This window comes from Euprymna scolopes, chromosome 3, assembly GCF_053919585.1.
Source record: "Euprymna scolopes isolate OS-2025 chromosome 3, ASM5391958v1, whole genome shotgun sequence".
NCBI classification, from domain to species: domain Eukaryota; kingdom Metazoa; phylum Mollusca; class Cephalopoda; order Sepiida; family Sepiolidae; genus Euprymna; species Euprymna scolopes.
The window spans coordinates 194,349,927-194,363,771 of record NC_136484.1 but is presented as its reverse complement, the minus strand read 5'-3'; the positions used below and the strand labels follow the sequence as shown (position 1 = coordinate 194,363,771).

General features: G+C 35.3%; 1 protein-coding gene across 1 annotated transcript in view; it reads left to right on the top strand.

Annotated features, from left to right (window-relative positions):
* The window catches only part of LOC145260460 (dynein axonemal intermediate chain 4-like), a 160,170-nt gene that overhangs the window by 19,725 nt on the left and 126,600 nt on the right, over positions 1–13,845 (top strand). The window contains exon 2 of the mRNA XM_080118537.1: positions 1,773–1,893. Coding sequence (XP_079974663.1) covers positions 1,773–1,893 — 121 coding nt within the window. The remainder of the gene's footprint in view (positions 1–1,772; positions 1,894–13,845) is intronic.

Genomic DNA, 13,845 nt, shown 5'->3' with positions numbered 1-13,845 from the left:
TGTCCTATCTTGCATTGATAGGGTTCAAAACCAACCGCAAAACCTTGTAAGTGATGCAGTTTTCTCTTCCTTGCTACCTCTTTCCCACAGAAGAGACATTGCTAGCCTATCTCTGCTCTATCATTATTTTTATGGCAAGTGTTTGATCGAACGCATATGGCATTCCAAATAAAGTCATTAATGCTATCATGATGCTATATAAGCACACTCGAGCAATGGTCAGGTCGCCAGATGCGGACACTGAATTTTTCAACATCTGCACCAGGGTTCTACAAGGAGATACTCTTACCCCTTTTCTTTTCATTGTCTGTCTTGACTTTGTACTTCGCACCTCTGTTGATATACACAACATGCTAGGCTTCACCCTAAATGAATCCAGAAACAGACGTCATCAATCAGCACACATAATTATGCAGATTATGCAGACGATATTGCTTTGTTCGCGAACAGCACTGCTGATGCGCAAACACTGTTATGTAAGCTAGAAAAGTCTGCAAATGACATTGGTCTCGACATTAATGCGGATAAGACAAAGTTTATGACTTTCAATGTGAAAGGAGAGATCAGGGCTCTGGTTGGAACAACACTGAAAGAAGTCGCTGAGTTTACATATCTGGGCAGCAACATAGCTTCCACAGAGAGAGATATCGAAATTCGCATCTCAAAAGCATGGACTGCATTGGATGGGCTGCGTTCAGTATGGATTTTGGGACTAACTAACAAACTGAAAAGGCAGTTCTTCAGGGCAGTGGTAGAGTTTGTCTTTGTGTACAGTGCTAACCCTGGACACTCACCAAAAGATTGGAAAGAAAACTAGACGGCACATACACCCGTATGCTATGAACAGTATTAAATATATCTTGGCAAAATCATCCCACGAAGCAGCAACTTTATGGCAACCTACCTACCATATCTAATACCATCAGAGAAAGACGTCTACGATTTGCTGGTCATTGTCTGAGGAGCAAGCATAAATTGGTGAGTGATGTATTGCTATGGACTCCACGAAATGGATGCGCAAGCAGAGGACGACCTAAATCCACGTACATCCAACAAATAGCACACGAGGCCAACTGTGAACCTGAAGATCTGAGGCAGCTGATGGAAGACAGGAAACTCTGGAGAGGAAGAGTCATTGGTACGGACAAGGAGTCCGTCATGATGATGATGATGTTTGATTGAGTTACAATCTATGATCCCCTTTGCAAAACTTTCACAAAAAAAACACTTGATTAGCTACAACCACTATTAACAATTTTCCTCACTCTATCTGTGCCTAATTCTAAATGCAGATTCCATGAACAAAGCTTCTTTCGTAGAACTGCCAGCATGTGAAACAATGTTCCATTGGCTTGATTCCCAGCCGATTATAATATGGTAACCTTCAAGTCCAATGTAAACAAGTTCTTGTTGAGCCGTCCCCTTAAATAATCCAAATTCTACCCGATCTACACCATTAACGATTACTAAACTATAACCATCACTCATTAACCCTTATCCTTGAGTGGCCTTTGGACTTTGATAAGTGTTGAGTGCCTTGTAAAATAAAAGGGGGAGTCATAGTTACCATATATTTTGCTAGTAGGTTGGAATGAAAAAAGGATTACAGATTCTGATGCCAACTCCCAAAATTGCAGGCCTAACATTGCTGGGCAGAGAAGTGTTCGACTGTAGGCAGAGTGATTCTGTTTGAAGAGTAAAATAAAGATTATTTTTCTAACAACATCAGTTGATATCAGTTTAGATTAATTTTTCATCATCTTTTGTTGTAGGTCGAGATATAACACACGTCCTCACAGTAGCATGAAATATGCGAGCACACATGGTCGACGGCACTTGCCAAGTGGAATGGCCAAAAGTGAAAAATCTGTTGTTTCCACGAAGCAATATCAGGTTTGTTACGTTTTGACGTTTCGGTTCAAATGATTTTTTCACATTTCAAATTTTTCTCCACTTAATTTATGTTTTTAACAAACAGACCATTGATTCTTATTATTTATGTTCGATAGATAAATATATAAATAATATAAATATACAAATATATATATATATTATTTATATATATATATATATATATATATATATATATATATATATATATATATATATATATATATATATATTGAGCTTTTACATCTGGTTGAGATTACTTGTAAATATTAACTTTTTAAGTTTACCATTTTGATTACCTTGGTAAACTTATTGTAATTTTTATATATATATATATATATATATATATATATATATATATTTATTTATTTATTTATTTATTTATTGTTTGGTCAGTATGTTATATTAGCTATGGAATTCATGCATGAGCGTGACACTTGTGGCGTAAAGAAAATAGGTTTTATTTTTGACATAACAGAAACATTTCTATAAAAGTATATTAAAATGAAAAATCAGACAGATCACTCAAACATGAAAAAAAAATCCTCCCTATTCATTTAAAGTTACCTATTTTTCCGAATAATCGCTCCAGAATCGAAAATTAAATTTTCCTACGAATTGAACGCCAACGAAAATCATTTAGCAGCAAAAACGCACATGAACTTACCGATGAGAAATATAAGAATGAAAAACCCATATTGGAATCCTTCAACCAAGTTATAGAAACTTAAAATCTAAAAACAAAAATAATTAATAAAACCTGAAGCAAAAAAATAAAATATAAATAAATAAAATAAAATAAAACTAATATTGAAACAGATTAGTAAATGTGTCAACAAATTAATGTTCTCACACAACTATTTTGTATCTAGAAATGTAAACAAAAATAAAAAAGAAAGAAGGAAGGAAAAAGGACGGCTAGAGAGTAGTAGTAGTAGTAGTAGTAGTAGCCTTGGCTTTACTACAATTGTTTTTATGTTTGTCAACGGGTTAAAGTTTTTAGTTGTAAGAAAATAGCGACAGTATAGTTGTAATAAAGAATAGTTGCAAAACACCCCCACTCTTCCCATGTTAAATAACAATTTTGAAATAATAATGTGTATATTTCAGTGCACAGGTCAAAATCTGCAAAAGAAGTGATTTGTGTTTATTTGTTTACGGTGTTATGGGTTAATGTTTATGCGCGCATGCGCAAGTAAACTGGAAAGTGGGTTACATCACTCGTTACAAGGTCATTTGAGTTTTATAATTATATATATATATATATATATATATATATATATATATATATATATATATAAAAATGTAACTGTTGGTTCGTTCGGAATTAATTGTCTAAAAAACCACTGGACGGATGGCTTCCACGTTTTGGTATAATATGTTTACTATATCCATGTGTGTTTTTATATATTTCTCTTTAATTATAACATTATACTTAATTTTTCTATGATAAATAGGTGTTTTTCTTTGTACCGAGAGGCCATCTTTTTTATTTGGGGACAATTATTTATTACCGCTTCCTGTCACGTGACCAGTGTTACAATTTAGCGGTTTTCCTGCTAGATCTGGAGATTTTGTTTGCAATCTAGCGGAGAATTCTAGAAAATCTGGAGATATTTGGCACCCACACACCCGCATTAGATTATTAAAAAATAAAGAAAAGCGCGTGAAAATACTTGAAAACATAAAATAAACTCATTCATGTAAATAAAAAAAAGTAGCATTTATTGCCTTTGGTAACAATTATTTATTGATTATTTGTTTTGTTTTTCACCTTTTTTTCGACTAACCATTCTTAAATCTCACTATAAAATCGATTTTTCCAAGTACATTTTAGGTGGAGGGGGGGGACATTCCAACCTCCGAAGGGGTTTGTATTACTGTACACGTAGATTCGAAAAAGTTGTCAAAAAACAAATATATAACAAATAAATGTTATCAAAGGCAAGATAAGTTACTTTTCTGCCAAACTGGATATATTTTTCGTGTTTTTATTCAATGTAACATATTTATTCAGCTCGAAAAACATACAGTGTTTACCGATGTATTCGAAAATTCAAGATGGCGTCTCACACCCTCTTTAACACCGTAAGTTTGGAAAAAGGTGTTATAAATAAAAAACTATACAAAATACTATTAAAAACCCGCCGAATATATGTCAACCTATGTCACAGTAACATGTATTGAGCGAGTTTTTAACAGTATTTTATCCGGTTTTTTATTTATAACATCTTTTCCCAAACTTACCGTGTTAAAGAGAGAATCAGACTCCATCTTGAATGTTCCAATACATCGGTAAACACTGTATGGTTTTCGAGCTGAATAAACATGTTACATTGAATAAAAACACGAAAAATATATCCAGTTAGGTAGAAAAGTAACTTATCTTGCCTTTGATAACATTTATTTGTTATATATTTGTTTTTTGACAACTTTTTCGAATCTATGTGCACAGTAATACAAACCCATAGTGAGAAAACACGGAACATTATGGAGTTTTTTTTTGCGGGGGGGGGGGAGATTAGCGATTTTTGAAAATTTCAGACGATAAGTTAAAAATCTAGCGATTTTCTGGACATTTCTTTCTCCTGATCTCGCGTTTTTTTTTTAAATCTCAGTTGACAACATTGCATCATTAAAAAAACACCACAGGCTTAATGTAAACAGAATGTGTTTACAATATCGGTAAATTTTCAATGAGTTTGATTACATGATTATTGATAATGTAACCATGTGATTGAACTTTGATTTAAATTAGCCACATGTGGTCGCAAAATGAATGCCGACGCTCAAAGTGTATACACATTTTGACTCCTACCTTTACTTAAAAATTCACCAAAAATCAGGAAATTAACGAATTTTAATGAAAATTGCAGTATTTTTCAAATAATGATCGCAGAATATAATGAACTAATTATTTTTACTTAACTCTTAGTGAAAATGTTTTATTTTGTTTAAACAAAAAATACCTTTACTAAAGTTATGGTTTTCAGTAGTAAATAAAAAACGCAAGAATTTATTTTTGCTTTTTTTAAAGCATCGTAATTTGTAACAATAAAAAATAATTTTTACAGTAACATTACGAATTCGATATAACTCGAAGAAAAATGAATTCTAGCATACTATTCAGGAAATTAAAGATTCAATTAGATTCCTATTTCAGTCACCTAAATTATTTAGGGTGAAATGAGTTTAGGAATTTATAGCCAAACCTAAATATTTTTTTTGGTAAATATCCAGATACGCTACTACAGAACACCGACCACTCTAATTTGTTTGGGGGGGGGATGTGATGTTGGCGCGCGCGCCCCAACATCATCACATCCCCCCCCCCGCTCGCACACCCAATGTACAAAGTAAAATCTTCGGAAAATATTAAATGGTGTTCTAATTGGTAAATGTCGGTGCGTTACTTACGGAAAATTTGAAAATTCGATGTTCCAGGTAAAAAAAAAAACAAAAAAAAAACAGGTAAATTACCCCCCCCCCCCCTCCACTCCAACTTGGTGTGCTTTCCTTTTCTTATTTTATTTCTTTTTCAGCTAATTTTAAATTTTCCGCCCAAAAAGCGCTATAATGTATTTTGGAAAATTAGAAAATTCTATGTCCTGGAAAAAAAAAAAATCCCCTCCCTCCAAACGTAGTTTGCTTGGTGAAGCCGTCGTTTATGCTACAGCGTGCATATGCGTAGCATAAACGGAAGCTGCAAAATGGTGGAAAGAAGTTTGTGGGTTCAGGGGTAAATACCATGCAAACGGTAAATTTGCCCGAAGTTTGACTATCAGATTCGTTGTCAGCGACCTCAATTACCTATAAAAAAACAAATTAGAGTGGTCGGTGTTCTGTAGTAGCGTATCTGGATATTTACCTTTTTTTTTTCTTGCTTAAAAAAAATAGCATTAATACAGTAAGTTAGGTAAACTGACTTTTTCGTTTAAAAATGGAATTATTTCCCTTTCGTTATTAACTTTTTTTTTTTAAATTTTTTTTTTAATAAATATTTTGTGTTTTATATACATAAAGTACAATTGTTGAATGTTACTGTTTTGATTATATTCGTTTGGGGGGGGCACAATTAAAAAATTAAGAAAGATTAAAATGAAGCGCAATTTAAGTTTCCGTTCCATTTTTACAACAACCGTAAAACAGTGCATACTCAGCAAGTTTTATCGTAATTTATAAGCATATTGAAACACTAAATCAACATTTTATTTATTTTTTTGCATAATTAATGATGGAAGTATTTTTCTGTTTATTTTCTTAACATCTGTTAAAAAAAAAATAATTTGTGCATTCTCTTGAAAAAAAGAATCAAACTTTTCTCTACTTTCACATGTGTTCCATTTTAACAAACTGAGCTACAGCAATACGTGGCCGGGTTCAGCTAGTATATATATATATATATATATATATATATATATATATATATATATATATATATATATATACTGTGTAAGCAAAAATAAAACTTCCAAACAAGGTGTTGGTGGCAACAAAAAATGTATTTCAATTTACGTTACAATTGTTTCCATGTCCAGTTCGACAATTTCAAGCATTATGTCGTTTGAAAATTTTCAAAACCAGCATTTCTTCAGACTTTATGAATAAGCACACTTTTAGCAATGGAGCATTTTTTTGAAGAGAAGGAAGGAAGGGGAAATCCCATGCTAGAAAGGCATGCGAGAAACACCTACCTTTGTTGTGGTTACGGAAAATCCCATTTAAATATTAATATATCGCCTAATTTTCGTATCCTTATTTAAGAGCAGAATCATGACAAGTTGCTACAAGAATTTTTTAATTATTTTTTATTATATATCCCATTCGTTGGGTTCCTAAATTAGATCTTGTTATTTCTTTGTTACCCAATACTTAATTTTAAAAATTTTTGTTTCGATATTATGGCCGTAACAGCCTTGCAAAAATGTTACGGTTAGTTTTAGTTTTGTATTAGTGGCAGGTAATTGTGCTCGGATTTAAGACCCTTTTAGTTTCAAAGTTTGATTGAATACAAGCGTAAATAAAATGGGTGTATTAAAGATATATATAAAAAAAAATCCTTGTATAATATTACGGGTGAAGTATTCTAATCTATTAATTGTTTTTTAATGTTTTAAGATTCATTGTTATTCTACTTGAAAAACGTTTTCATATTGCTAAGTAGGATAAGATGAAGGGAGATAATCCAATTATATTGTTAAGTACTGTTAGTTAATTTTGTTTGAAATTGGGTCGATTTGTATCCTATAATGGTCAAAGGGAGGTAATTCAGGCCGTTTTGTGTTTTTGGTTTATTGATTACGAGAAGGCGTCTATGATTTAATAATTAATTTAATAATTGATTTAACTTAATCAGACAGATCCAGAACTTGCTACGATGGCTTACTTAACCAATTAAGTATATAGATTTTGTTTTGATCTCAAAGAATGGTCTTAGCCCATGGGTTTAATGAAAAACACCCGTCTAGCCGAATCCACTGTGAAAAATTTCCCCCACTCTATATCTGTGCCTAAGTCAAAACGTGGATTACATGAACAAAGCTTCTTTCTTAGAACTGCACGCCTTTGGAACTCTGTTCCGTCTGCCTGCTTCCCACTGGACTACAACTTGGATGTCTTCAAGTCCAATGTTAACAAATTCCTAATGAACCGCCCCCTTAAGTAAACACTTCATCAAATCTCCACACTAACGTAATGTACTTGCAATAACCCTTATCCCTGAGTGGCTTCCGTGCCTTGATAAGTGGTGATCACTGTGTAAAACAAAAAAAAAAAAATCCGCCTCTGTTACTAATCACTTAATTCATGCGTTGTATTTTTGGGTGTCTAAATAAATAAAATATATATCCCGTAGTTATTATTCTGACAGCAAAACCACCCATGGTTACAAGTGTGTCTACTCCTGCATTTATGGGTAAAAACATTTAGAACAGGGATTGCTGTAGGTAAATAAGTAAGTCAGTATGATTCTACCAACTTGAGGTGTATGGATGACAAAATCTGATGAAATTATATTTACATAAATTTTGCAACCCCCAAATTGCTAATTTAATTTTTATTTTTTAATAATAACTGGTTTAATTGCTAAGTTGTTTTATTGATTTGAAGAGGGTAACCCTTATTTCACCGTCCATACTGCTATGATTGAATACAAGGATGCTCACCGTTATGGAGAAAACCATTCTTAAATGAGCTGTATACCTTATTTATATTTCCTATCCAGTTAAGAAGAATGGAAGTTTTATTCGCTAGTGGGATTTGGATCGTTCATTTAGATTGTAACAATTCTAGCTATTTAACTCTACATTAAAATTTAATCCTAGCATCTGATGATCCTTATTATTGTAAAAAAAATAAAAAGATTAATGCCTCAGTTACATTTAAGGCGTGATAGCAGAAATCTTTTTCTATGAAGACATCCCTGCATGGCATCAAGTCTTTTATTCAAAATTTCCTCTTTGGAATTCAAGATGTAGAAGGCTTCCAATAAACACAAATTGCACCGTTTTGATTTCCCGGGGCTGTACTTCCTCCCTCTGTCCACTACTGACCATTTAATTCAAAATTTTCATTATTTCTGCTAAGTTTCCTAATCCAATAACCTAATTTTTTTTTTTTTTTTTTTTTACACAGTGGTCACCACTTATCAAGGCACGGAAGCCACTCAGGGATAAGGGTTATTGCAAGTACATTACGTTAGTGTGGAGATTTGATGAAGTGATTACTTAAGGGGGCAGCTCATTAGGAATTTGTTAACGTTGGACTTGAACTCATCCAAGTTGTAGTCAGGTGGGAAGCAGGCAGACGGAACAGAGTTCCACAGGCGTGCAGTTCTAAGAAAGAAGCTTTGTTCATGGAATCCACGTTTTGACTTAGGCACAGATAAAGAGTGGGGGAAATTTTTCACAGTGGATTCAGCTAGACGGGTGTTTTTCGTGAAAGATTGGCGAGTGGGAACCAGAGATTGGAGTTCAGACGAGCACCTGCCATGGAAATAACGATAAAACAAGGATAGGCTCGCAACGTCTCTTCTGTGGGAGAGAGGTTGCAGGGTAGAGAAAAGGGCATCCCCCACTAAGCCACAAAGTCTATTTTGTACTCTGTCAAGGCAGGATAGGCTGTTTTTAGCAGCTCCTGCCCAGATATGGCAACAGTATTCCATTCTTGGATGTACTTGGCTTTTATATAGATAGAGAATTGCATCAGTAGTGAGATATCTTCTGGAGCGGTAGAAGGATCCCACCATCTTTCCAGTGACCTTGGCAACAGACTTGATGTACGTGTTCCATTTCAGATCAGGAGTAAAGGTCAAACCCAGAAGCTTGTCAAAACACGGGGCCTCTCCCAGACGAGAGCCATCCATCCCAATTGATGCCAGCTGGGGATCAGAGCGTTGATGATGTAAGGATAGGACTTTGGTTTTAGATGCATTAAAGGTAACCAGCCACGTCTTCCCCCACTGAACCACGCCCTCGAGATCAGAGGAAAGAGAATCAGAGAGAACTTTGTCATTTACAGCCTTTGATGTGTTGCCGAAGATGGTCGTATCATCAGCATAGATGTCAACGAATGATTTAAGTATGTGTTTAGGGAGGTCATTGATGTAGATCAGGAAGAGAGTTGGGCCCAGGATTGACCCCTGAGGGACTCCAGCATTAATACTGCAGGCCTCTGATTTTTGTCCATCGACCACTACTCTTATAAGTCTATCGGAGAGAAATGATTTAATGATTGAGAAAACATTTCCAGTTATACCGTAGCTGGAAATCTTGTGAAGTAGACCCTTATGCTATACCTTGTTGAAGGCCTTTGATATGTCAAGAGCAATTGCCCTAGAAAGGAAGCCTTTGTCAAGAGAGTCACTAATCCTATGAGATATAACTGTCAGCACATCTGCGGTAGATCTTGCAGAGCGGAAACCATATTGCGTCACTAAGAAGGTTGTTTCTGCTGAGGTGGTTGACTATTTCTCTATTTAATATGGATTCCAGTAACTTACTCATGACACACAGGAGACTTAGTGGTCTGTACTGAGAGGGAGATGACTTATCACCTGAATTCTTAAATACAGGGCAAACTGATGAGGTCTTCCAGGGAGTCAGAAAGCACTTCTCCTTAAGGCAGCGCTTAAACAGTTTTTTAAGTATGGGAGCAAGTTCTGGTTGAAGCTTGTTTAACACTATAATTGGGATGCTGTCAGGGCCAGTTGCTTTACTGGAATCAAGGTTCTTGATTAGCTTGGCAACCTCATGCACGGATATTTGTATGTTACCTAGCGTGTTCTGTGTTATAGGAGGAAATATGGGGAGTTGATGGCCTTCGTCGCATAGGGTAGAATTAGCTGAAAAGTTCTTTGCAAATAGTTTGGCCTTGTCTGATGCTGACGAGATGACCTCTGGGTCATTGATAATGGTTGGGATAGAACGCACACTTCTGTTTTGGATCCTATTTGTTATTTGTCAAAACTGGTGGGTACCAAGCGTCTGATCAGCTACCTTGGATTTAACAGACTGGGCATATAGCTCTCTTGCATTTTTTTATTACTCTTTTACAGTGGTTGCTGGCAGTCCTGAAAGCAGCTTTAGTCTCAGTGCATCTATTATGTTGGTAGCTATGGAAAAAGTGATTTCTGTGCGCGATAGCAGCAGCACATTCTGGGGAGAACCATGGCTGGCTGTTAGGTTTTTGTTGGAATTTTTTAGATGGTATGAATTGGTCTATGCCTACAATTAACCATTCGGTCAGATCTGATACTATAGAGGACACTTCCTTTTTAAACATAGAGTGCAGAGGTAAATCAGATATGAATGTACGGAAGCTATCCCAGTCAGCCATAGAGTATCGATATACAGTACGGTGGAGAGGTACGTCTGAAGACTTATTACATTTCATTTTTATCTTAACTGCTACAACAGAGTGGTTGAAGGATCCCAGAGGAGATAGAACGGAACATAAACATAGATCAGGGGATGTTGTGAGGAAACGGTCTAGAAGGCTTGCATATTGACCGGGTGTATCGAGCACATGGGTGGGTTCGTGAACAATCTGAGTGAGGTCATAGGAAGTGGAAAAATAATGACAGAACCTCCCCTCGTCATCGGTTTTATTTGAGTGGGTCAGCCATTCCACATTATGGACATTGAATTCACCGCAAATTCTCTTAGATTCTCTCTCCTCTGATCTTGAGCATGTTGTACAATGGGGAAAGAGGTGGCTGGTTACTATTAATGCATTTATCTTTACATCATCAACGTTCTGATCCCCATCTGGCATCAATTGAAATGAATGGCTCTTGTCTTGGGGAGGCCTCATGTTTTGACAAGCTTCTGGGCTTGACCTTTACTCCTGATCTGAAATGGAACACGTACATCAAATCTATTGCCAAGGCCGCTGGAAAAATGGTCAGATCCTTCTATCGATCCAGTAGATATCTCACTACTGATGCAATTCTCTATCTATATAAGAGCCAGGTACGTCCAAGGATGGAGTATTGTTGCCACATCTGGACAGGAACTGCTAGAAAGGACTTATCCTGCCTTGATAGAGTTCAAAATAGATTTCGTAGCCTCGTCCCTGCAACCTCTATTTGACAGAAGAGATGTTGCGAGTTTGTCCCCGCTTTATTGTTATTTTCATGGCAAGTGCTCATCTGAGCTTCAATCTATGGTCCCCCCTTGCCAAATTTTCACAAGAAACACTAGACTAGCTGAAAACACTACCAATAATTTCCCCCACTCTTTATCTGTGCCTAAACCTAAACGTAGATTCCATGAACAAAGCTTCTTTCTTAGAACTGCACGCCTATGGAATTGTCTTCTATTTGCCTGCTTTCCAGCTGACTATAATATGGTTGTCTTCAAGTCTAATGTAAACAAGTTCTTGATGAGCAGTTCCACTTAAGTAAACAAATTTACTGAATTTCCATTACTAACGATTACTATATTGTCCAATTGACTACTGTACACTCTTAACCCTTATCCTCGAGTGGTCCCTGGCCTTGATAAGTGGTGATGCCTATGTTAAAAAAAGCGTATTTTACAACTGGGCAATGCCATGCAGCATGTGTATATATATATATATATTAACATAGGTGCTTGGGTGTTTGGAGGTGTTTGTTGAGCAAAAAAAAATAAAAGTGGTAGTAGAAAGGCAGGCTCGAACCCATACCGCGAAGAAGGAAAAGAACGAGAAAAAAACGTGATGTCTTTTCCTGTTATGGCCACAACCAATCCGGAAGTGACGTAGGTTTAAATTAAGGCTAGACAATCCAAAAGAGGGGATGACTTTCAAATATATTGGTGAAAAAAGCGACCCCTCCCTGTAGAAAAGTGCCCAGTTGAGGGTGAAGAAATTAATGTTTTTAGCCAATTTTTCGGTATTTGTCGTCTGAAGGGTCGAGCTTCAAAACGATACTGATCTTGTGAAAATTCGTTGTCTCTGTCGAAAGTTTTAGACAGACATGCAAACATACATACATACATTTATATATTAGTAGCTCAAATTTTCGACCCAAACCGATTAAAAGCTTGCCCTATCTCTGAATACCCTTTATGTAAAATTTCAAATGTTTAGACCAGAAATTGTCTGAGTAATTTGATAGAGATTACAGAGGTCAATTTTTTTTTAATTTTAACCCCTTAACATTTATTGTTTTGGGCTCAAATCAAGTTATTAAGTTAGACCCATGTCGAAGAAACCTATGACTAAAATTTCAATTGTTTATACTGAAAATTGTCGGAGGAGTTTGGTAGAGTTCTCAAAGGTCAAATCATTGAAAAGCCAAATTTCTGGACGAAAACGGATTACAAAGATTTTCCCAAATCTGAATACCCTGTATATCAAATTTCGAGTCTGTAGACTGAAAATTGACAGAGTTATTGTGTGGGGAATGTACACAGACAGACACACACACAGACTGACAGACAGACAGGCAGACAGACAGACATTTTCACTTTTATAGATATACTAGCATGGGTGCCCGGTGTTGTCCAGGTGTTTGGAGGTGTGTGTTGAGCAAAAAAAAAAAAAAGTGGTAGTAGGAAGGCAGGCTCGAACCCGTACCATGAAGGAGGAAAAGAACGGGAAAAAAATGTGACGTCATTGCTGTTACAACCACCATCAAACTGGAAGTGACATAGGTTTAAATTAAGGCTAGACAATCCAAAAGGGGGGATGACTTTCGAAAATATCGTCGAAAAAAGCGACCTTTCCCTGTAGAAAAGTGCCCAGTTGAAGAAATAAATGTTTTTAGTCAATTTTTCGGTATTTGTCGTCTGAAACTTTAAATAACAATTTAATTCATAACATATTTAATTTAATTTATTTGGAATTATTTCCGACATCAACTTTTTTTAAAGATGTAGAGTTATCTCCCCCTATAAATTTTGAAATAAAATAAACTCTTCACCAAATAAAATAATTTGGTAATCTCAATAAGTTTCTAGCTTGAAAAAATAATTTTGTGTAGACAGAAAAATATTTTTTTTTGTTTTTTTAAATATAAAAAAAAAACACATGAATAAACTGAAAAAATTCCAGTTGTTTGTTTTTAATATTCTTGAAACAGCTATACTGAAACTTTGACCACTTCGAATTCAAACTTCAGCCAAACTTTTAGAAACAAAAAAGCTCCCCCGACTCCAAAAAAGCAAATCGAAAAAGCCCCCCCCCCTAAAAAATAGCAAATAAAAAAATTTCCTTTATTTACAAAAAAAAAAAAGCAAGTAGAAAAAGTGCCTTTACAAAAACTAAAAAAACTAAAAAAAATATGCATATTACGCATGAGTCTAATTTTTTTTTTGTTCGTTCGGGACTCGCTGCTATTTTTATTGGAACAAAAGTTGTTTTGATTTATTTTTATTTATTTATTTTTTTTTTTGGGGGGGGGGTTTCTTTTTAACGCACGAACAACAAAAAGTGCTCAATATCCGGAGAATAGTTTCTTCTCTTTGTCTC